This window comes from Ictalurus furcatus, chromosome 16 (assembly GCF_023375685.1).
Source record: "Ictalurus furcatus strain D&B chromosome 16, Billie_1.0, whole genome shotgun sequence".
Lineage (NCBI taxonomy): Eukaryota > Metazoa > Chordata > Actinopteri > Siluriformes > Ictaluridae > Ictalurus > Ictalurus furcatus.
Window position 1 is genome coordinate 22213920 of NC_071270.1, and position 23632 is coordinate 22237551.

The 23632-nt window shown below is 39.4% G+C and overlaps 1 protein-coding gene and 1 long non-coding RNA gene across 2 annotated transcripts in view; both read left to right on the top strand.

Annotated features, from left to right (window-relative positions):
• Nucleotides 1-41: 41 nt before the first annotated feature.
• Nucleotides 42-5575, top strand: LOC128620612 (adhesion G protein-coupled receptor F5-like). The gene is made up of 5 exons (XM_053645818.1): nt 42-1480; nt 1655-1696; nt 1791-1850; nt 1948-2011; nt 5116-5575. Exons 1-5 carry the CDS (start codon nt 71-73, stop codon nt 5199-5201), a joined length of 1662 nt encoding a protein of 553 aa, XP_053501793.1. The 5' UTR covers nt 42-70; the 3' UTR covers nt 5202-5575.
• A 16214-nt stretch (nt 5576-21789) lies between these two features.
• LOC128620689 (uncharacterized) overlaps nt 21790-23632 on the top strand; it is a 1845-nt gene continuing 2 nt past the window's right edge. The window contains exons 1-4 of the long non-coding RNA XR_008388174.1: nt 21790-21834; nt 21979-22128; nt 23294-23458; nt 23551-23632. The exon at nt 23551-23632 is cut by the window's right edge and continues 2 nt beyond it. This is a non-coding gene — a long non-coding RNA (uncharacterized LOC128620689). The remainder of the gene's footprint in view (nt 21835-21978; nt 22129-23293; nt 23459-23550) is intronic.

The following is a 23632-nucleotide window of genomic DNA, read 5'->3' on the forward strand; positions in this document are numbered from 1 at the left end:
TCAATTGTTTTTTGCTGAAAAGAATCAAATTTGATTAGTTAGTGATTAGATATTTATATTGATAAATTAGATGGCTCAGATGTACTGTATTTATTTGTTTTGTTTTATTACTTTCAATTTCAAGAATTTCTTAGAAACAACCGATGTCATTGGATCACATGATACACGAGACACATGGGTGCTTTTAAACAAAAACAGTACAACAACAAATACCAGTTCTGAACTTCTGAAATCAACTGAGAGCATTGCACGCAGACTCCGGGATGAAAGCATCTCGATAATAACAAACACATCTTCTCTCAATAAAACTTCCATTACTGCTCCCTTTTCTGGAACATTTGGAAAAAAATTAACTACCCAAATAAATATTCCAGCGACTAGTACACAGACGTCCCTCACAGTCATAATTTCTTCAGCTTTTAACAATGTCTTACCTGTTCGAAATCTTACCAACAATAACAGCAGTCAGACTGGCACCAGCATCAATGGAGATGTAGTACTGATTGAGACAAACTCCACAATTAACAACATTTCCCTCTCTTTTGACATCAAAAATAATACACTGGGAAACCCTCAGTGTGTCTTTTGGAACTTTAATCTTCTGAATGACATTGGGGGATGGGACTCAACTGGATGCCAACTAAAGAAATTAGGAAATGAAACTGAAAGAATTACGTGTGAGTGCAATCACACAACCTCTTTTTCAATCCTGATGTCACCATTTACCCTGGATAAAAACTTAGCAATAGTCTTAGACTATATAACTTACATTGGTGTGGCCATTTCATTGGGCAGCTTGGTTTTGTGTCTCATCATTGAAATGATTATATGGAAATCAGTGACAAGAAATGACACATCCTACATGCGCCATGTCTCCATAGTTAACATCGCTGTCTCCCTTCTGATTGCGAACATATGCTTCATCATTGGAGCAGCAGTTGTAACGAAAGGAGTGGGTCCCTGCAGTACAGCGACATTCTTCATGCACTTCTTTTATCTTGCCCTTTTCTTCTGGATGTTGCTGTCAGCACTCTTGCTCCTCTACCGCACCCTCATGGTCTTTTCCAGACTGACCAAAGGAGCAATGATGGCCATAGCCTTCACTGTTGGCTATGGAGCCCCATTAATCATAGCTGTCATTACTGTGGCCTCTACAGCTGGAAGTCAAGGATACATTCAAAAAGATTACAATTGTTGGCTAAACTGGAGTAAAACGAAGGCCCTCCTGGCATTTGTGATTCCTGCTCTGACTATTGTAGCTATAAACCTCCTGGTGCTTATTGTGGTTCTGTGTAAGATGTTGAGGAGAGGAGTTAATGCCACCACTCAGCCAGATGAGAAACATCCCCTAATGGTCATTGCTAGATGTGTGGCAATTTTAACACCTTTCTTTGGTCTAACGTGGGGATTCGGCATTGGGACCATGGTGTCACCAAACTTTGGGATTCATGTGGTGTTTGCGTTCCTTAATTCACTGCAGGTATTAAAGTCGTTTTAATCTAATTTTCTCTGTAACTCTAATTGCATACACATAAATTAATATTAATCTGCAAATCATTTACATTTTTTTTTTTAGACATTCTAGATTATAAGTCATATTTAAAGTAATTATATTTATAGTAAATGTTAAAATTATTCTTTTTTCTATTTAAAGGGTTTCTTTATTTTGCTGTTTGGAACATTACTGGATAGTAAGGTATGATTATGCTAAGGCCATTACACAACTCTTCACTTAAAACACACAAACAGATATAAATAATGCTTTGATATTGCCTGTTTTGTGGTTGCAGGTTCGAGAAGCATTGGCACGAAAGTTTTCACTAAGGAACTTAAGCTCTATTCGTACCAGGGTAAATATAGTTTATGCTACATATACTGATTAAAAAATAAGTCACGCTTACTTTACTTTAATAATTATGGTTGATGACGAATTTGTCTAAATTGCAGAGTACGAGTGCAGGACCTTCATCCTCAAGTGGATTTCCTTTTTTTCAGAGGTTACGGCAGAGAAGTATGTAACTTACCTGAATGTTAATATGCACATTTTATTCACTAAGGCTGTTTTATCAAATTGTGTTTGACCACATTTCATTATAATGTTCACACACTAAACTCAAACTCTCTTTTCAGGTTTGTATTAAAACAAGTAATTGGATAAATGTATAGTTTTAAAAAGAAACTAATTTTGAGTGTAGATCAGTTCAGATTTTAACCGTTCAATGTAGTGCAGTACACTGTAGCTCAGTGGTAGCTCAGTGGTAGCTCAGTGGTTGCTCAGTGGTTGCTCAGTGGTTGCTCAGTGGTTGCTCAGTGGTTGCTCAGTGGTTGCTCAGTGGTTGCTCAGTGGTTGCTCAGTGGTTGCTCAGTGGTTGCTCAGTGGTTGCTCAGTGGTTGCTCAGTGGTTGCTCAGTGGTTAAGACATTGGGATACTGATCAGATGGTTTTGAGTTCAAACCCCAGCACTACCAAGCTGCTGCTGCTGGACCCTTGGGCAAGGCCTTTAACCCTCAATTGCTCAGTTGTATAAATGAGATAAATGTCAATTACTCTGGATAAGGGGGTCTGCCAAATGTCATAAATGTAGTACAGTTTAATCATTTTAAAATGAACTATTGAATAATTTTTAAATTTGCTGGACGACACACACACACACACACAACTTCTTTTAATCACTATCTATAATCAGTAGGCTATCATAGCTAAAAAAAAACTTCTCAACTGGGTAATGATACAATTCCACGATTATGATAAACTGGATGAGTATCATTCCTAGCTTCCAAACAAATTAGGAATAGATTTCGACACTCTTTTTTCACTGACTGACTTCTGGCGCATGTCTGTCACCATGTACTCAGCTGTCTTCCTTGTTGAAAGCTGTGGCATAATAACATGTGACATATCTGAGATGGCGTAAGACATAAGCCTACCACATTCACACTGATTCCAACCCTATGACACAGGTCTGACTGTGAATTACTATTACAGGGTCTGAGTGGACCTTAAAAATGTCTAAATTGGTGTAACATTAAGGTATTAATAAGTATTAAATTGTTTAAAATTTATATTTACACAGGGTTTTATTTTTTGCTGCAAACATTGTTAAATTAATGCTCAGGCATTTTAAAAAATCTGCTCTTTATTTATCATATCTGCAATGTATGGCTGTTGAACATGGACAGCAATTTTGATGAGCGTCCTTATATTCATAACGTAAAGTCCATTCTGCACACATAACCGACATGATGGCATACTTTCTTTTTTATCAAGAAAACTATATAAAAGAATCAGCGGTCAGCTATAGTTTATAATACAGCTAAAGTACATAATTTAATAAAGTTTGTTAATTTATATTTTTACTCCAATAATCGGTGTGAATTTTAATTGACACAATAGGACCATAGGCTGATATATAGGTATGAACTGCTGATTATATGCCCAAGTTGTATAATATAGCACAAATATTGTATTATATAAACTGCTCACAGGGCAGGATTTTAACTGAAAAAGAACTTTGGTAATGTCCCCTGTCCTCACCTACTTTAAATTAACGACAGTACAGGTTTTAATTATTTCCCCTGTCTTGATATTGATATACTGAACTTATACTTTAAATTACATAACATCACAAAATTTTCACCAGACATCAGTATTAACTCAAGAACTACACAAATATAAAGAATTCACATTAAAGTCCGTAAATAAAGTTATGTGTAATAAACTGAAATGACTCAGAAAAAAAGTATTGAAGACACTAAGAAAAAGCAGTTCTCTAAGCTAAGGCAAGGCAAGGAACCAGCTGAAATCCATAAGTAATTATACGCCCTCTTTGTGCAAATTAATATCAGCTGGGTAGTAAATTGATGGTCTATAAAAAGACTTTTCATTAGCAAAGTGTCACATAAGAAACATCTCATGATGGGTAAAAGCACAGAGCACTCCCAAGACCTTCGCAGCCTTATTGTTGCAAAACATATTGATGGAATCAGATACAGATGTATTTCAAAACTTCTGAGTCCTCCAGTAAGCACCATTGGTGCCATTATCCACAAGTGGAAGCAACATCACTCTATCATCCACCGGCCACGCACAGGAGCTCCTCGCAAAATTTCTGTCCAGGCAGTCAGAAGAATAGTCAGAAGAGTAGCCCAAGAGCCAAGGACCACTCGGAAAGAGCTCCAGAAACACTTGGAGGCAGCAGGTGCCATCGTCACAGAGAAAACAATAGGCACTTCACTCCACCGCCACTGCCTCACCCAGCAAGACTCTATTACTAAAGAAAAGCATGTCGAAGCTCGTTTAAAGTTTGCTACAACACATTTGGACAAGTCTATGAAATACTGGGAGAGTGTAGTGTGGTCAGACAAGAGTAAAATGGAACTTTTTGGTTGTCATACTACACACCATGTTTGGAGAAGAAATGACACTGCACATCACCCTAAAAAACACTATACTCACAGTGAAGTTTGGAGGTGGAAGCATCATGGTGTGGGGCTGTTTTTCATCACTTGGTACTGGCAGACTTCATATAATTGAAGGAATGATGAATGGACCCCTTTACTGGGAGATTCTTGAGTAGAATCTGATGCCATCCACCAGGATGATGAAGATGAGACATGGGTGGACCTTCCCAGCAGAAAAATGATCCAAAGCATATAGCAAAGGAAACTCTCAATTGGTTTCAGAGAAAAAAATCAAGGTGTCGATCACCTGACTTGAATCCAATTGAACAAGATTTAAAGACAATAAGTTTAGAAGAATGGGCCAAAATCACACCTGAATACTGCAGCCCATTCATTTCTTCATACAAGAAGCATCTTGCAGCTGTTATTACAAGCAAAGGCTTCTTCAATAAGTATTAAATACATCTCAGTTAACGTGTTCAAGACTTTTTTCCTGTGTCATTCCTCTTTATTACACATAAATTTATTTATGGACTTTAATGTTTGGCTTTCTTTATATGTGTGGATTTCTTGAGTTAATACCAAAGTCTGGTGAAAATTTCATGTGAACAGCCTCATTGGAAATATTTACTGAAAAAAATTGTTGACACATTCAATACTTATTTCCCCAACTGTATGTGAATGGTATTGGCACTAATATTTTGTTCTTTTTCAGATGTGTACAATGCATCGAGTGCCGAAATGTCTTCAAGCAACTCAGATACAGCTACTGACAGCTATGCTGCTAGGCCCATGTTATAAGAGTCTGTTTAACTGCAAACATCATACATTATACAGTATATTTGCATGCAAAATAAGAAAAGCTTTTCATTGTTTAAGTGGTTGTTGTTAATATATAAGAAAATGAAAATGAATAAATAAAAAAGAAAATTAACAAGTAGAACTCGACAGGGATGCAAACAAGTTTAGTCCTTCTTGTTACTAGTTTGCATGCCTGAAATACCCTTAAATATACTTTATCAGTTCAGTCTGCTATGAGATTGTTTTAAAATTCTTTAAGTTCATTGGCTGGTTACAATTGTATTTCCATATATATCACAAAACCATTCAACCAATCATTCTAGAGATATCACCCTTACAAGGGTCCGTAACAGCCAGATGGACAGACAACCCAAAAACATATATATATATATATATATATATATAAAATACTATTATCAAAAGGTTTTTACAAACTCTTATATTTAACTTCATTATTTGATACTGCACCCATACAACGATGAGATATTTTATTCCTTATTCTCCTCCAAAAAGTATAAGTTTGGTATCAAGTTCACCTTTTGATCTACTAATTGCCTGGATCTTAATTCATATCTTAAATACATTCAATTAACTGTCATTTACTTTGATTAATCTCTTAACTACAGCTATTCACTTTGACGATTTCACACACAGGTATGTGTTACATTGCCAGAATGCACCAAATATTTGAACATGGTCCTGTTTTGTAAATAACATCCCACTAACAAGCTGGTCCTATACAGACACAGTATGTGCAGTTAGTTATGGTTAAATGGATGTTTATGTGTCACTAAGAGAAACAACTGTTTCTACCAAAAATTGTGATTTACAGATTTACTTGCCACTTTACGCACAGTTTGTTTCATTACTTACTGTCACCTCAGGAAACACTCCATCATCTAAACTGGATTTCTAGAACCAAAGACCAACCCACGCTCACCAGTAGCCAATCACATTCAAAATACAATGCCTAAAGGGTTGATGAGTTATTCTCTGCTGTGCATTTCTGAGCCATGGTTTAAATGTTTCATATGTTTGGTTTTGCATTTTTGTTTTAACCTTTGTGTCTTGGATTACATTTTGGTTGCCTGTCTTTCTTCAAGCGTTGACCTGTCTGTTTAAAAACCTCTCAGTTTTGGATTTGGGGCTGGATTTTATTACTGTTGCTGTGCTTTAAATAAATACATCTCAACAATGAACTATTATTTACATTATGTGTTTTTTTCTATTTAATCAAGTTAGTTTTGGTTCAGGTTCAGACATTAAGCTCTCTCTGGAAATGTTTCATATACTAAATTAAATTCAAATTAGAGAAATTTAAGGCCTGCCATGATCAGGTGACGTGGCAATTAAGCACGTCGTGATATATATATATATATATATATATATATATATATATATATATATATATATATATATGTATATATATATATATATATATATATATATATATATATATATATAGCACCTGTGAACCGCACCGTCAGCCTCTATTATCTGAAGCAAAGATGCAATTCACAGGCCTACCCCGGTATGACAAAGCTACGCAACGTCTCATTCCTTTATCAGGGAATAGGGTTACATGCGTAATCCAGATGTTCCCTTTCAAAGGGAACTCCACGTTGCGTTTAGCATAACATTATGGGAATGAGAATACCCACTCTATCATACCAAGAGTACGGCCTGTTCAAAAAGATGAAAAATGAGCCCTTATCCGAGAGGCGTAGCGAAACCGCGTACCTCATAAGCGATAGAGATTGCTTCCACTATCCAATTAGAGATGTGCTGCTTTGATCCAGTATCACCTCTACTGTCGCCACCAAGCAGACCAGCAGCTGGATGTAAGCGGTGGATGTAAGTACAGAGAGCCCTTACTGGACACAGCAGGTACATTCTCTCTTGTTCCGGTTTAAGAAATAGAGGAGGACAGAAAGCCTGCAACACCACAGGCTGAGCAGCAGATGTAGGCAGGAAGGCCTGGGCTAATCCAGGGGTAAAGTCGAGGCATGAAGGGGCAACTGAGAGAGCTTGTAGATCTCCTACTCACTTGAGAGATGTCAGGGCCAGCAGAAGAGCTACCTTTAGAGTCAGAAGCTTCTCAGAGGCTGACTCTAAGTGCTCAAATGGGGCACCTGACAGACCTTCCAGGACTACAGAAAGGGCCAAAGAAGGTATGCACGGCCTGCAGATGGGCCTCAGCCACCCTACACCACGCAAAAACCTCAAAGTTAGAGGATGTTGCCCCACAGAGGCTCCATCAACAGGGGCGTGGCTGGCCAAAATGGCGGCCATGTAAGCCCTGATTGTAGAAGGAGCCCACCCCGCTGAGATACGTCCTTGTAAGAACTCCAGGACTGTAGCTATTGCGCAGTTCACGGGGTCTAGCTGGGGTTCCTCACACCACAAGACATAAAGCCGCCACTTGAGCGAATACAATTTCCTCATGGATGGTGCTCTAGGGTTCAACTTGGTCTCTACAACCTCAGGTGTGAGACCAGGATCTATGAGCTGGTGCCCTTCAGTTTCCATAATTCCGCCCGAGGGTGATAAATCAGGCCTCCGGCTTGAGACTGTAGATCGCCTCTAAGGGCTCAAATGGGGCACCTGACAAATCTTCCAGGACCACAGAAAGGTCCCAAGAAGGTATGCGCGGCCTGCAGATGGGCCTCAGCCGCCTGACACTAAACATAAACCTCGAAGTTAGAGGATGTTGCCGCAGCCCTAATTGTGCGGGGGGAGTAAGGGTGAACCCCAGGAGGCAGTGTGTTGTCTCCTCAGAGGCGAACACATGCAGTCCTGCTTGGCCAAACCTCTGCCATTTGGACTCCACCACTTGTTGATGGAGCCACCAATCCCTGTGCCTCAGCCCCTGCCTCAACAGGATGTCTGCCCCCACATTCCAGTTGCCCAGAATGTACATTGCACTCACTGCCAAAACTTTCCCTCTGCCCAGAGAAGAATTAGTTGCGCCTGCCTGAACATGGGGCGCGGACATAATCCTCCCTGTTGGTCTACTTCTGTGTTGTCTGTAAACACATGGTGACCTCTCAATTGAAGAATAAGGAATTTCAGTGCTAGAAATATGGCCCACATTTTTAGGCAATTTATATGCCATTCCAGATGAGGGGCGCTCCAGAGACCGTGAGCTGGACAGCTGTCTAAGACCACGCTCCAGCCCATGAGGGAGGTGTCTCTCATTACCATCTTGCGCTAAGAAGACACCCCTAGAGTGTGACCCAAGGCTAGAAACCGGGGACACTCAAATTCTCAGAGCACACAGGCATCGCCACGTGACACTGATTACTCTCAGAGGGTTCGTCCTTGGACAAAACCCCAACTTCTCAGCCACCACTGAACATTCTCCTGTGCAATAGCCCCAATGGTATGATGTTGGCTGCCCATAAGCTCCAATAGCCTCCCATATAGACTGGAGGGGATCCCAAGATCCAGCTTTATCTTACTCAATGTTGATAGGATTGACCCTACACATGTTGGGGATAGAAACACCCTCATCGTAGTAGCATCCTTATAACCCCTAGAAAAGATGTCCAATGCACTGGAGAAAGCATACTTTTCTGAGGTTCAACCTGAGCCCCAAGCTCTTCATGTGGGCAAGAAACAACATCTCGATGTTGAACCGCCAGTTCCCTGGATCATGCTATAATTAACCAATCGTCCAGGTAGTTTAGTACACGGATGCCCTGGAGTCACAATTGGAGCCAGAATGACATCCAGGCACTTTGTGAAGGTGTGAGCGGATAAAGCTAGCGATATTTTCTATGTGGAAATATGCACCTTTTAGATCTATCGTCACAAACCAGGCCTCAAATTGAATCTGTGGAACGATAAGTTTGGGCGTCAGCATCTTGAACCTGTATGTCCGAAAGAGTACAGTTCAGATGACACGGATCTAAAATTGGCCACATACTCCTCTATTTTTTGCGGACCAGGAAATAACGGCTTTAAAAACCTCCCTCCCTCAGGGAACGGGAGTACATGTCATGGCCCCTTTGTCCAAGGAGGGATCTACTTCTGTGCTAACGTCGGGCTCTGGTCTGTGCTGACTACTGTGGTTGAGCACACCTCTGAACCGGGGGGGTCGAGCTCTAAAACTGGACCTGGTAACCCTTTTCTACGGTAAACATAACCCATGGAGACTGCCCACACGGTCTTTTAGTGATGTTAACTATTCCACATTCTATTGGAGGGAAAGCATCAGATTTTTGTTGCTCTGTGACAGCTCGCTGACCAGAGAACACTAAAACTTGGGACAGCCTGGCTAGGGGAGGCCCTACAGTAGCACTGGGGCCTAACTGCCCTAACAACCTCATGTCTTCCTGATATGTTCCTCCATGGCCCCTCAGGACCACTCTTCTCTGAGGACCATTCTTCTGCTTGGCCTTAATGACCATTCTCAGATCAGGTGTAGTAGCAGGCCGCGACTGTGGCCGTCTGGTTTCCCTGGCTGTCTGTGGGGGTTGGCGGGCTGCCATACTCGCCTTCTGTGTCTCCCTCGCACTAGTGCTGGCCTGGGCTCCACTTGTGGATGCCCGGGTGAACTCAACACAGCAGGGAAGGAACTGGCTGAATGCCGGCCATATGTCAAACTCACTCAGCAGGTCTGCTTGGTAGGCCTGCAACACCGTCATTGTCTGCAGGGACCCACAATCAGGACATGAGGAACTGTATAAATAGGAGAGTTTCAGCTCGGGGTTTTTAGATCACTCTTGGGACATCTCAACTGTGTGGATCTCATGTGAATGGAACAATAAACTTGGACCTTGCTTCTTCTCACTCACTGGTTCGGTGTCTTGCTTCTGAATGCCGCCATATGTCGAGCTCACTCAGCAGGTCTGCTTGGTAGGCCAGCAACACCGTCATTGTCTGCAATGACCCACAAGCAAGACTACTACTGCATAGGCCTTGCCCACCAATGCCACGGTGGCCTTACATGGTGGATTGGATGGCAAAGCTGGCCCCCCTAAATTACCTGCCATTGATGGAGAGAGGTAGCTCGCAAGCACCTCCTCCACCTTCAGCATAGCTAAATAGTCATGCCGTTCATTCCCCACAATGGCCGAATAATCCAACATCGTGGGGTTATAAATATGGCTTATGATTGGTTTTCCCCGAAGCCTGATATTTTGTCATGCACTTCTGGAAGAAAGGGGAGTTTCTCCAGTGTGAGGGATTTACTTTCACTGGGGAGAAAAAAGCTCATCCAGCCTTAGTAATCATTTCAAGCAGCTCTTTATATGCTGCTCTCAGTTTTTAGCACATCCTTCTGGCTCCTCAGATTCAGAGAGGAATTATTACTATTATTTGTGTGTGTGTGTGTGTTTTTCTTCTTTCTTTCCCTTTTGGCTTTCCATAGGCGGAAGGAGGAGTCACAACGCCAGCTCCAAAATCCAGCGGAGCGCCGACACGGAAGACAGAGCAAGAGATAGCGCAGCGCTTGTCTCCGGCTCCTCTTCTGGATCCATAAGAGATCCCCCGGACCTGAGATGGCTAGCTGCCTCGGTAGGAGCCGGCCCAGATCCACGAGGCTCTGAAACCCAACTTGCTTTGGCTTCCGAGAAGAGAGCGAGACGCGAGCGGAGCTGCCTGATGTAGGCTTTACAATGTGCAGCCTCTCGAGGCTGCTGTCGCATGCTCAAAACCTAGACACTTCACACAGAAAGTGTGCACTATTCCCCGTGATGAAATGTAAGCAAGCCGTAACACACTTCCTGAATTCTCTCACTCATATTTTTCTCTCTCGTGCATTCCTTTTTTCTTCTTCTCTTTTTTAAAGGGATAGAAAAGTCCAGAGATTTTGAGAAAAGATAGAGAGGAAATTAAGTGTCTTTTTGTTTCTTTACACAAACAACCCGACATGCAGTCCCGCTGAAGATAATAAGACTGACGCGTGGTTCACAGGTGCCATATATATATCACGCGACGCGCTTAATTGCCACGTCAACTGATCATGGCAGGCCTATAAATAGGCATGATTTTACAAAATCTTCAGATGTAGGTCACGCGCTAGGGGCGCTTCCATAGTGTTATGCTAAACGCAACGTGGAGTTCTCTTTGAAAGGGAACACGATTCCACTGTGCTACTGTCCATCTCAGATGAGACCGAGCCCAGAGAAGTTGGCGGTGCTTCTGGACAGTGTTGATATACGGCTTCTGCTTTGCACAGTAAAGCTATGGGATCAATTTCCCGTCAAAAGTATTATGGTCACGGATCGAAAAAATATAAGCGTGAATCAAACATTTAAAAACACATACAAAATTATATTGCAGAAAACTGAAACATGAATTCAAAGTTTTTTGAATCGCTCACAAAATCGCTTTCCTTGGTTATATTACTGTGTTTTTGTGCTCTGACATTTTCTGCTCATGTTTTCTTTTTTTGAATGCTTGCTCTGTTTTTCCCTTCATGCTTGTTTCTACATTCTCCGCTTGCTTTTCCAAGTGTTGCAGTTCGAGTTTCATGTAAATGAGGGCGGGCGTTAGCATCACCATTGGTCCACTACAGATCCTCTAGCCAATCAGTCGAAGAGGGGAGTTGACGTCACGCCACTGCGACTAGTGCATCGAAATCAGTATCAAGGGAATCAGTTGTCACCACATCAATAAAGCCGTACCAACAGCTTTTCTGGTTTACCTTCACTATGCTCAGTACACTACATCTGAAGGACAAATATGATGTTCTTGAGTTAAAGTGCAAAGGGCCTTGAGCAAAGGGCCTGCCTTAAATACTTATATCGATGTGATATTTCAGTTTTTAGTTTTAATATGTGTGCAATTATGTGTGCTGTCATAGTGGTCGGAGCGTACATTGTGGAATGAAAAAAATACATTTTACCACAAGATGACAACACCATAGAAAGTGAATGAATACATTCTGAATGCACAATATAAGGTTTTTTCACTCCCCAGGAGTGGTCAATCGACAAAGACCAAGAGCAAGACATGCAGTAATCCCTGAGGTCACAAAGGAAACCAGGGTAACTTCTAAGCAACTGAAGGCCTCTTTCACATTGGCTAATATTAATGTTCATGAGTCCACCATCAGGAGAACACTGAACAACAATGGTGTGCAAGGCAGGGTAGCAAGGAGGATGCCACTGCTCTCCAAAAAGAACATCGCTGCCTGTCTGCAGTTTGCTAAAGATCATATGGACAAGCCAGAAGGTTATTGGAAAAATGTTTCGTGAGCGGACCAAAATAGAATTTTTGGTTTAAATGAGAAGCATTATATTGGAAGGAAAACACTGCATTCCAGCATAAGGACCTTATCCCATCTGTGAAACATGGTGGTGGCAGTAAGTCAGTGCAACCCGAAGCACACAAGTCATTCTACCAAAGAATGGTTAAAGCAGAATAGTTATTAGACAAGTTAATGTTTTGGAATGGCCAAGTCAAAATCCTGAACTTAATCCAATAGAAATGTTGTGGACGGACCTGAAGCATGTGAGTTCATGTGAGGAAACCCACCAACATCCTCTGAGCTGATGTGCAGGACTGACCAATAGTTACCAGAAACATTTAGTTGCAGTTATTGCTGCACAAGGGGGTCACACCATATACCGAATTTTTAGATACTTTTGCCACTCACAGATATGTAATATTGAATAATTTTCCTCAATAAGTAAATAACAAAGTATCATATTTTTGTCTCATTTGTTTAATTGGGTTCTCTTTATCTACTGTTAGGACTTGTGTGAAAATCTGATGATGTTTTAGGTCATATTTATGCAGAAACATAGAAAATTCTACACAAACTTTCAAGCACCACTGTAAGTATTAGCTTAGGGGTGTGCATGCTTATGCAACCAGATTATGGTGATAGTATTTTAGTATTTATATAGTATTTTTTTTCATTTTGCTCTAAAATATTTCTTATTGTTTTTCACTTTAATTAATAGGTTAAAACATTTCAACAGAACATTAAACCTTTCATAATAACGGTTAGAAAAGGTTCGGAAATGATTTATAATTTTTACATCACAAAAACCTGGCATTTTAACAAGGTTGTGTAGACTTTTTACAGCCACTGTATATTAAACTTAATTTAAACAAGTTTCGAATTAAATTATGTACAGTAAGCATGTCATATCACAGCAAGCCAGCAACTTCATTTCCCAGGATGCACCCCCAACTACAAACATGGCCGATAAGAACTACACTTCCCACACACAAACACGTTCACCTTCTCCAGAATTCTAATCACACACACCTGTTGCCAATCTCATACTCATTCACTCCACACTATATAAGAGATTGTTCAAACACTTAGTCTTTGCGAAATATTACGTGTGTCATCCGTATACCAAGCCGTTGATCATCATGTTTTTTGTCCTAGTTTTGATCTTGTTCTAGCCCTCGTTTTCGATTCTTGTTTTGCCTTGTTTATGCCCGTTTGCCGATTGCCTGACCTTTTGACTGTTTATGACCATGTCTTTGATTCACGATTTGGATTTGTCTACCTGTCTCTCACATAATAAAGCTCTTATCTGCTTTTGCATCCGTCCTCAACTCCATTACGTCACAAAACATGATCAGTAGTATTAACATAAACCAATTACATTATGGAATCTGTTGGCCAGTACCAGAGTGAGTGACGAGTGGTCACAACTCTTGGGTAGGATTCAGAGAAGAAAGGGAGGTAGTAGATATGGAAAGTGTCATAAGTAAATAAACTAAATAATGGGAATTTATAGGGAGTTAACTAGGAATAAAGTGGCGCTTCAGATGTGGTTTGTGTCCCAAACTTCTTTTTATTTTTTATTCATTTATTTATTCACATCATAAAAGAAAAAAAAAACTGTATTGGTAGGTACTGATATTAAAAATATTCTAAATGCCTAAACTTATATATTACAGTTTATTTTGACCACATGAGGAAAAAAAATTGTTCTCAGATTGACGGACAGTTTAATTTTAATGCACCTCTTATTTGACGAATGGCCTTTTCCAAAAAGGACACAAAACAAAACAAACTAACAAACAAACAATCAAACAAATATAATAATGGTGATGATGAAACTTTAGATAAGTCTGACTGGACAGTATTTATGATAATTTCACTTGCTGAAATGTAATTTTCCTGCTGTGGTAATATAGGATTCTACTGGAGAAACTTTTAATTGGCTGTGAAAATGTTTGTTTAAACAGAGGCAGAGCCATGGAGTAGTTCATAAGGAATGCAGTACAGTATAATGCAATATGATCACTTGTGACATGGAATTTTACACAGAGACACCACAGAGACACCAGATGAAGTCCAAAATCTACCTGAGCATCATGGCTAATAAAGGTAAGTTACATATTTTTAGAAATGCAGCTTTACTAATAATTTAAAATGACATTTTGCTACAAAGGAGCCATTTACATTTAAATGTGTCTGTTTGTGTAGAAGGAAACATGTCAGACTTGTTTGGATTATAATTACTTACTGGAATCAAAAGGGTTGTGCTCTACCCTTTCGTTTGATGTAAAATTTTTCTTCTAATTGAATTAGATGAAATACTCTTGAAATATCAAGTCTATAGTTAATCTGATCAGGTGTATCACAATAAACATAATTTTAGTGTGAACTATTCTTTAAGAGAAGTCCATCTTTGTTTCCTTAATTTACTGCCAAATTAAAGCTCTTTCCATCCATTCTCTTACAGAAACCCACTATCAAGAATTAGGACAGTTAAATATGTAATGGGGTAATGCTATTCATTTACCAGCAGAAACAGTAGAAATAGTCATAATGACAATATGAGGAAATAAAATAGAAATAAAAAATAAAAAGAGGTAAAAAGACAACAGTGACTCTCCAATACCATCATACAAAAGCCTTGAGGAAATTTGTGCAAGAACAGTGAATACACTATATGACAAAATGTTTGTGGACACATGACCATCACATTCAGTTGTCTTTTTTGAACATCCCATTCCAGATTTAGTCTCCTTTTTGCTGTTATAATAACCTCCACTCTTCTGGGAAGGTTTTCCACTAGATTTGAGAGTGTGTGGCTGTGGGGATATGTGATCATTCAGTTAAGAGCATTAGTGAGATCAGGCACTGATGTCAGGTGAGGATGCCTGGGGTGCACTCGGTGTTTCAGTGCATCCCAAAAGGTGTTCAGTGGGGTTGAGGTTGAATTCTTCCACTCCAACCTTGGTAAACCATGTCTTCAAGGAGCTCGCTTTGTGCACAGGGGAATTGTCATGCTGGAATATGGTCCCTTAGTTCCAGTGAGGGGAAATCTTAATGCACATCAAACAAAGATATTCTATACAATTGTGTGCTTCCAACTTTATGGCAACAGTTTGGGGAAGGACCACATATGGGTGTGATGGTCAGGTGCACCAAATTCTGGCCATATAGAGTATTTTTGGAAGAACTGTGAATGTTTTTGGAAGAACAGTGTTCATCGCTCCAGTACAGTTCAAGAGACTTGTAGAATCTCTACCAAGGCTCACTGGTGGCTGGTTCTGGTTTCTCCAGAACCTGGTGGCTCAACACCTTACTACAACACTGTATGGTGTTTTGTCTTTTAATTTATCACCAGACTGCATTTTGATGATGGTGGTGGAGAGTACTATGGTGTTTTTTAATTCAGTTTTCAACTTGTTTTTCTCAACTTTTAGAGGGCGTGGTTGGGGCGGGGGTTTCTAGGAAGATCTGTGGAATGTCTGGCAAGCAGTGAAAAATGACAACAATGTGTGTGTGTGTGTGTGTGTGTGTGTGTGTGTGTGTGATAAGGTTTGTATTTGGTGTAGTAATTCTAGAACATAAAAGGATATAAAACATTAAAGTACGTGAAGCATGCCATCACCCAAAACCATACAGTTTGTTGAGAAGTCAGGCCCTAGGTCCAAGTTATACTTTGTGTGAAATCATCTGTGCTGGATCCCCGCTAAGGTCTCTGTTTTAAAGACATAAGGTTCAGTAACTGCTGAATCTAGATGGTATTTCCAAATACGTTATTATTCCACTTGACTAGTATCTTTTAGGACAGGTAGGCTGCAGAACAAGTTTAAAAACAATGATATCTATCCAAAGCTAACAATGAATACACACAAATCAGAACATGGTGTACTTAGGGTTGTGGGACTCAAGTCCAGTCTTGACATGTATTGACTTGGACCTGCCTCTGATTATTGGAATTTGTACTTGGACTTGTCTCAGTTGTGGGCAGTGTCTTACTAAATGTGGTTCTGGCCTTATCCAAAAGTCTATAAAATAACGCTTGTGTTTTTTTTTTTGTTTTTTTTTACATACACAAAGTTTGACAATAAATCATTCTTTCTTTTTTGAAAACAGCCTAATTGTTAACATAATGCATGAATGAAGCAAACTAGTTGAAGTAAAGCTCTGGCCTCAAAAAGCGTTTGATGGTTTTTGGTCTCACAATTTTGTCTGGTTATAGAAATGATCCAAGCAGGCATCTGTAGGCAGAGATAAACTCCAGTTTATTTGATCTCATTTTCATTTAGACTTGATCTCTACCCCCTTGGTCTTGACTTCATCTTGGCTAGTCCTGATCTTGGACTTGACAAATGCAGACTTGACTACAGCCCTAGGTATATTACTTCTACTAGGAAAGTCTGGTTTCCTCTCAACTCCCAAAAAACATTCCAGTAGATATACTGACTACCCTAAATTGTCCCTGGGTCTGATTGTTTGTATGCATTTGTGTCCTGCAATTAATTGGCTTCCCATCTGGAGTTTGTTTCTTCCTACAGAAGCCTGTTTGGATCATTTTTATAACCAGACAGAGTTGTGCTTCCTGTCACTCATTGTTTGTATAAATGCAACAGGGCATGTCAATCTAAATGATAACTCAGGTAATGTTGCTCTTCAAAGCCAGTTTGTTGGCTTTCCTGTTGGTGCGGTTTCCTGCATATCAGCAGTATGCTAGGAATTAGTTTCTAGGGAGGATGAGGAAATATAGTAAAATCACCACATGATCTATAAATTGAGAAGTGCATCATGCCCAAGCATTTTGGGTGGATGCCAGACAGTAGCAGAAGCAGCTTTGTTATTTTAATCATTTAAGGCATTTATGGCAGTATCTACCATCAACCAGTCTCACTATGTTGTAAATGTTGCCATAGTATATATTTATGACAGTTTCACTGTAAAAGGATTAACCCTTTAACGCCCCATGACCCATCAGCAGGTTCAGGTACATATCGTTCCCTTTTAGCTTCACTGTGGTTACTGAATAATCGATTGTTTGTAGTATGTAATGACTGAACAATAACTGAATAATAAGCAGGGACTTAAGCAGAGGTCAAAAACAGAACGAATCCATTTGAATAAACATTTTATGTCCAAATGAAAGTCTAAAAATTTAAAGCCTTCTTTTGTTTGTTTTAATCTTGATGATTATTGCTTACAGCTCATGGAAATCAAAAATCCAGTATCTCAAAATATTGGAATAATATTCATACTTTTTTGATATGCACCTGTATATATAGCCTATGTAGTAACAAGCAATAGCTAATCATCTGTCCCACATTTCAGTATGAACCTAATCGTAATAGGCTAATAGGTAAGTAATACCAAATGTATAAACTTTTTTTTGTTTTTTTATGAAAACAATATCGTTTGGATATTTGAATTTTCAAAATGTTGAAAATGCAGCTGCTTGCACCTGATGTCTGTGGTACTGTCGCATTTCCAGGCTGATGACTGTCTCCCTCAATTAGTTAAGTGGTGGTCTAAACATGTGTGCTTTTTTTTTTTTTTTTTTTTTTTTTTTACATTTAGAAGCATTAGCTTGGGGTGCTCGTTGTTTCTTCTCTTTTATTTCTTCTGCGCCACCCTTTTTGACTTTTCTGTTCCTCTCCATTTTGTTGGAGAAGAAACAAAAATGTAATAGTAACAGCTCAGTAGGCCTTGGGTGCTCTCGACTGTAAAAACTCTGTTTTGTTTCGCTCTGACTCACTCGACTTACACCAGCTCACTCCGCTCCCACTCTGAATCCAGAAGACGAGAACGTATTGCCCAATCATGGTCTGTAAAACAGATGTACAAATGCACTGTTCAAGTTTTCACTGGGTTCAGAACAACAGTTTTATGGTATATATATATATATATATATATATATATATATATATATATTTATTTATTTTTTGCATGGTGCAAGGTAAACACAGTGTAATGTGTATTTCCATTTAGATTCAGTGGATGATACATTTGTTCATTGTATTTTCATTGTCACGTTTTGGACGTAACAAAGGTTACGACGGATGCAAGTGCAGATAAGAGCTTTTAATAAAGAGATGCAGGCAGACAAATTCAAATCATGAGACAATAACATGGTCAAAAACAGGCAATGGGTCAGGCGATCTGCAAACAGACATAAACGAGTCAAGGTATGAATCGAGAACAAGAAATAAGAAACAAGATCAAACAACATGAATCAAAACGAGGAACAGGGTACAAATGCTTGGTATGGCGATAACACTCAATACTTCGCAAAGACTGAATGCCTGGAAAATCCTTTTAAACTGTGGAGTGATTGTTTGTGAGACTGGATGCAGGTGTGCGTGATTAAATGAATGAGTGTTCTGGGAATTGCAGTCCATGGCAGCCATGTTTGTAGGCCACAATACAGGATGGAAAATATAGTCACTGGTTTGCTGTGATACGACACTCATGATCTAACTATATGGTCTCTAGTGTTAGAAGTTCATATCAGGGTCGGACTGGCCGTCGGGAGAATCAGGGACATTTAACACATTTTTCATATTTTACAGACCTCTTGAATTGGTTGTGCTGGTAGTCCATATGTTGGGTGTGGGAGGCCTAATAGTGTGTACTGCTCTGATATAGCCTGTGATTACAGTGCTGATATACTGGCATTTTGGTGCTTTGGTACCATATGCAGTTCATGTTGGCCTTTGTCCATGCGTTCTATTGAAACTCAGTGGAATCAAAGCTGATGTGTTTTGCTGGAAATACAGCTCAAGGCATACAACAGCCCATCCTATAACTTGCCATGACCAGTCTCTATGTTGGTTACTTCTTCATATTAGTGGCCATTATCACATTCATCATTGAGATCAGCATTAGGTTTTTACTAAACACGAATGCTGTAATCTGTTAAATGTACTGTATGTTTGGTTATATAATGCTGTATCTTTAGTGTGCTGTATGTTTGGTTATATAATGCTGTTGCCCTGACAAGCTTTTAACTCTAAATGCATCATTATCTTTTTCTCAGAAGTGGTGGGTAGAGCTATACACAGTGAGTTGTTAGTCATTACTGGAAGTGGTAACCATAAAAACCAGTTTCTTAATGATATTGTTCCAATGATTGAACAATGGACAATTTCAAGACCAGGATTAGCCGAAATCCTATAAAAGGATGTAATAGAAAACTAGCTACATGAGCACCAAGAACTTTAGGCTACTGTTCACCATAATTCTCATAAACAGTTGAGTTTCTTCAGCAGCAGAATTATGTGCAAAGTCAGCAAAAGATACATTTGGGACTCTGAATAAAGTCAAGTATAAAGATTCAGCTGTTCTCGAATAAAACATACACTGACTTAGAATAATATTTAATAAATTTATGTGAAAATTACTCTGCAAGGCTACATTTTTCATTTCTTATCTTTGTTTTACAGGGAAGAGGCCAGAATGTTTCCTGAGATTTTTTGCCATCCTACTCATTTATATGCAAGTGGTGAACTCACAAGGACTCCCTGAAATTTCAGACATGATTGTAGAGGTAACATTTTTAAAACTGAAATATGAGTTAAAAAGAAAACCAGGCACTATCAAAGATTTCTACATGTAAATGAATTTGCCTAAAGACAATAGTGTCTAAATTACCAGTAGATTTGAAGAGTGACTTGATTAGTAGTTCTGTACATACAAATACATATTTGTGGGCAGCTGTGGCTCAGGTAGTAGAGCGGGTTGTCCACTAATCGTAGGGTCGGACGTTTGATTCCTGCCCCACATGACTACATGTCGAAGTGTCCTTGAGCAAGACACTGAACTTCAAGTTTCTCCCGATGGCAAGCTAGCACCTTGCATGACTGCTTTGCTACCATGGGTGTGTGAGTGTGTATGAATGGGTGAATGAGTTTAAGTGAAACAGTGTAAAGTGCTTTGTAGAACCGCTAAGGTTAAAAAGCGCTATATAAGTGCTGACCATTTACATATTTACAATCTGGAAGTACTCCGGAGTCCATGTACAAAAAGTACTAAAAATAATTTTATATATGATAATGTTGGGGGGGGGGGCGGGTGGTTGGGAGGGGGTACAGTGGCTTAGTGATTAGCACATTTGCCTCACACACTTTCAGGGTTGAGTCGATTCCTGCCACCGCCCTGTGTGTGCATGGAGTGCATGTTCTCTCTGCTTCAGGGGTTTCCTCCGGGTATTCCGGTTTCCTCCCCAGTCCAAAGACATGCGGTGTAGGTAGATTGGCATTTCTAAAGTGTCCACAATGTGTGCGTTTGCATGTGTGATTGTGCCCTGCGATGGGTTGGCACCCCTTCCAGGGTGTCTCGTGCCCCGAGTCCCCTGGGATTGGCTCCAGGCTCCATGCAACCCTGTGTAGGATAAGCGGTACAGAAAATGGATGGATGGATGAATATGGTCAATCCAAATACTATCCGCAGGGAAATAAGAATACATAAATGTTCAAGCTTAATAATTAAACAGTCAAGTAAGTTGCTCTGAATAAGGGCATCTGCCAAATTGCATAAATTTAAATGTAAACAAAGAATGTTGAAACATATGATATGTTTTGCATAGTCAGTTTTGATATTACTAGAAGTAAAGGCTTTGTAATAAACATATATAAACTGATGTGTCACGAATCGTGACGGTGCAGAGATAGGACGGATGCAAGTGCAGGATGAACAGTTGTTTATTAGAAAGAGAGAGACAGGCAGACAAATCCAAAACGTGATCCAAAACGTAATCCACAAACATGCAAGAGGTCAGGCGACTGGCAAACAGGCATACACGGGGCAAGGCAGGAATCTAGGTCGATAAACAAAACAAGAAACGAACTATGACGAGGGACTGGAAGCGGATAATCCAGCGCGAACTAACTCTAAACATGGACCGTAACTATGACTATGATACGCGCTAAACCAACTCCAAACATTTACTCTTCCGCGTTGTGTGCTGGGAGGCGCGCGGTATATATGCGGACATAATCAGCGTCTAAACTGCTAGCAGCTGAGAGCAATACAGACCCACGTGAAATCCCAGCCAATGACAGAACAGGGAGGAGACATGACAGAAACATAAACAAAACACACGTGTCCAGATGTCATTACGGTCAACAACGGAAAAGCAGGTGCTCGCGCATTCGCGCTTAGAGCACGCTGCTTAAAGGGGGAATTGTGACAGATGACAATGTTTAAATTTCTTTCAAATTCCTGACACTTCTTTAACTGAATTCTTTGTAATATTAAATTTCAGTAATAAGTAATGGTAAATTTCAGATTTTTACAGCAATAAAGACTGCAAATCGTATATGTGATAAACATAAACATTATTATTACGGTAACAATTATTATGCAACTTTGCCTAATTAATTTTTCCCCTCAAATTTCAGTTTAGCTACACAGATGGAGAAATTAATCATTTAAGGGAAAAACGAGATGGTAAATAAAAATTCATCAAAATTATGTCTAAAAATCCTGCTATATGATTTTAAAGCAATTCTATATATTATATTTATATCTATGTCTGTTTTTTTCTTTTCATACCCATCACCTAAATGACCAAAATCACATTTTCATTTCCAGTGAACACGGATATACTAGAATACATTGTAATCATAGAGGTGAATGTGTCACAAGCGATTTTGTTTGAGCAAATCAAATCATCATTGGAGTCCATCAGTAGTTTCCAAATAGACAACACCACAGAAATCGAAAGCGTGAACATTACAACAGGTAAGATCTGTTCTAAAACACCAACAACAACATATTATTATTATTTTTCAATGTAGGTTCTTGATTATAAATGTATCTAAATCTAAGCTACTGTATTTGCTTGACACTATGGGAATTGCATCAGATGTGATGGAAGGATCACTAGCCCCAGCTGGGTTTACATTGTATGATATTCTGCTGTATAAAATCGCACATCTGGTTGCACTGATATCATGCAGAACGTTACTTTGAGATACAGTATGTGTTTTGTTAGCACAGGTTAAAACAGGTCCTAAGCCAAAATGGAATATAATGACCTGGTCATATAGCATGTTTTCAGTGACAGGTTGGAAGAACCTGTAAACATTTAATGACACAATGTAAAGTCTCCAAAGATACTCTAACAGCTAAAGGGTGAGACGTTCAGCAATTAAATAACCTGTCAGACCACAAATGATGTAATACGTGATAAAATGCAGCTTGTGTGAGAGTTTCGCTTCACACAGGAATTAGAAAGTTAAATTTATGCTGCATACGAGATACAAATTGGTCAGTACAACTCTAGTGCTTTCTCTCGCTTGAAATTAATGACAAAAAAAGTAGTTCAATATGTTACCCAGAAACTGCATAGTGCAAAATCTCTGTCTTGAAGACGTTCAAAGAACCGACACTCGAGACTTCTTATATGTTTTCTTACAGAAAGTTTGACCAAATAAATGATTACTGTCTATGTTTCTCGCTTTACACCCGGTGGTCCAGGGATAGACCTTGGATATTAAATTATCTGTTTATTATTAACATTCAATTATGTGGAATGCCTGCTATACAAGTCCCCGTGAAAGAGCTGTTACTGTAGTAACCACAACATATCTGAATAAGTGGATTAATAATTTATGTTCCAGTCAGAACTATTGTCAGAGCTGTAGTGCAAAACTCAAAAAAGTAACTGTAAAAAAAAGTGCTGTAAAAGTAACAGTCAAAGACTAAAAGGCATGGATATCCAAATAAAGGGTAAGCCTACAGAGTAATCTAAAGCCAAGGCAAGGGTCAAAGCACAGTAAATACGGGCTCGATACTAACATGGGTGCTGAGGCTGGCAAGACTTCATAATGAGGCCATGCATGCATGCATAATTACATATTCAAGTTTAGTCCTAATCTTTTCTTTAAAATTCTCTTTTCCTCAGTGTGTCACCCAAATGGTTCTGAATATCAGTGCATTTGTGAGGATCAGTATTTTTGGTCATTTAATAACTGCATTGTGCATAACGCCTGCAATGACCTATATGAAGGAGTATGTACCTGTATCGATGTCTTTCCCAGTGATGGACAGATGTGTGTGACAACAAGTGGTAAGAGAAAAATTGTATATAAGTATATAAACCATAAAATAAAGACCTAAAATAGCATTTCTTGTATTCACATGCCTATTGTCTTTTTGTAGAACTACGATTATTTGATATTCTGGTTGAAATTGAGCTGAATACCACAAGCACAACAATGCTCGATGAACTGAGAAACCGTTT

What these genes read in the sequence shown, in the direction of transcription:
- LOC128620612 (XM_053645818.1), top strand. Translation starts at nt 71, where the DNA reads ATGGCTCAGATGTACTGTATTTATTTGTTTTGTTTTATTACTTTCAAT. An exon ending in TAAGCTCTATTCGTACCAGG is followed by an intron (nt 1,851 to 1,947) that starts GTAAATATAGTT and finishes TCTAAATTGCAG; the next exon opens with AGTACGAGTGCAGGACCTTC. An exon ending in TCAGAGGTTACGGCAGAGAA is followed by an intron (nt 2,012 to 5,115) that starts GTATGTAACTTA and finishes GTTCTTTTTCAG; the next exon opens with ATGTGTACAATGCATCGAGT.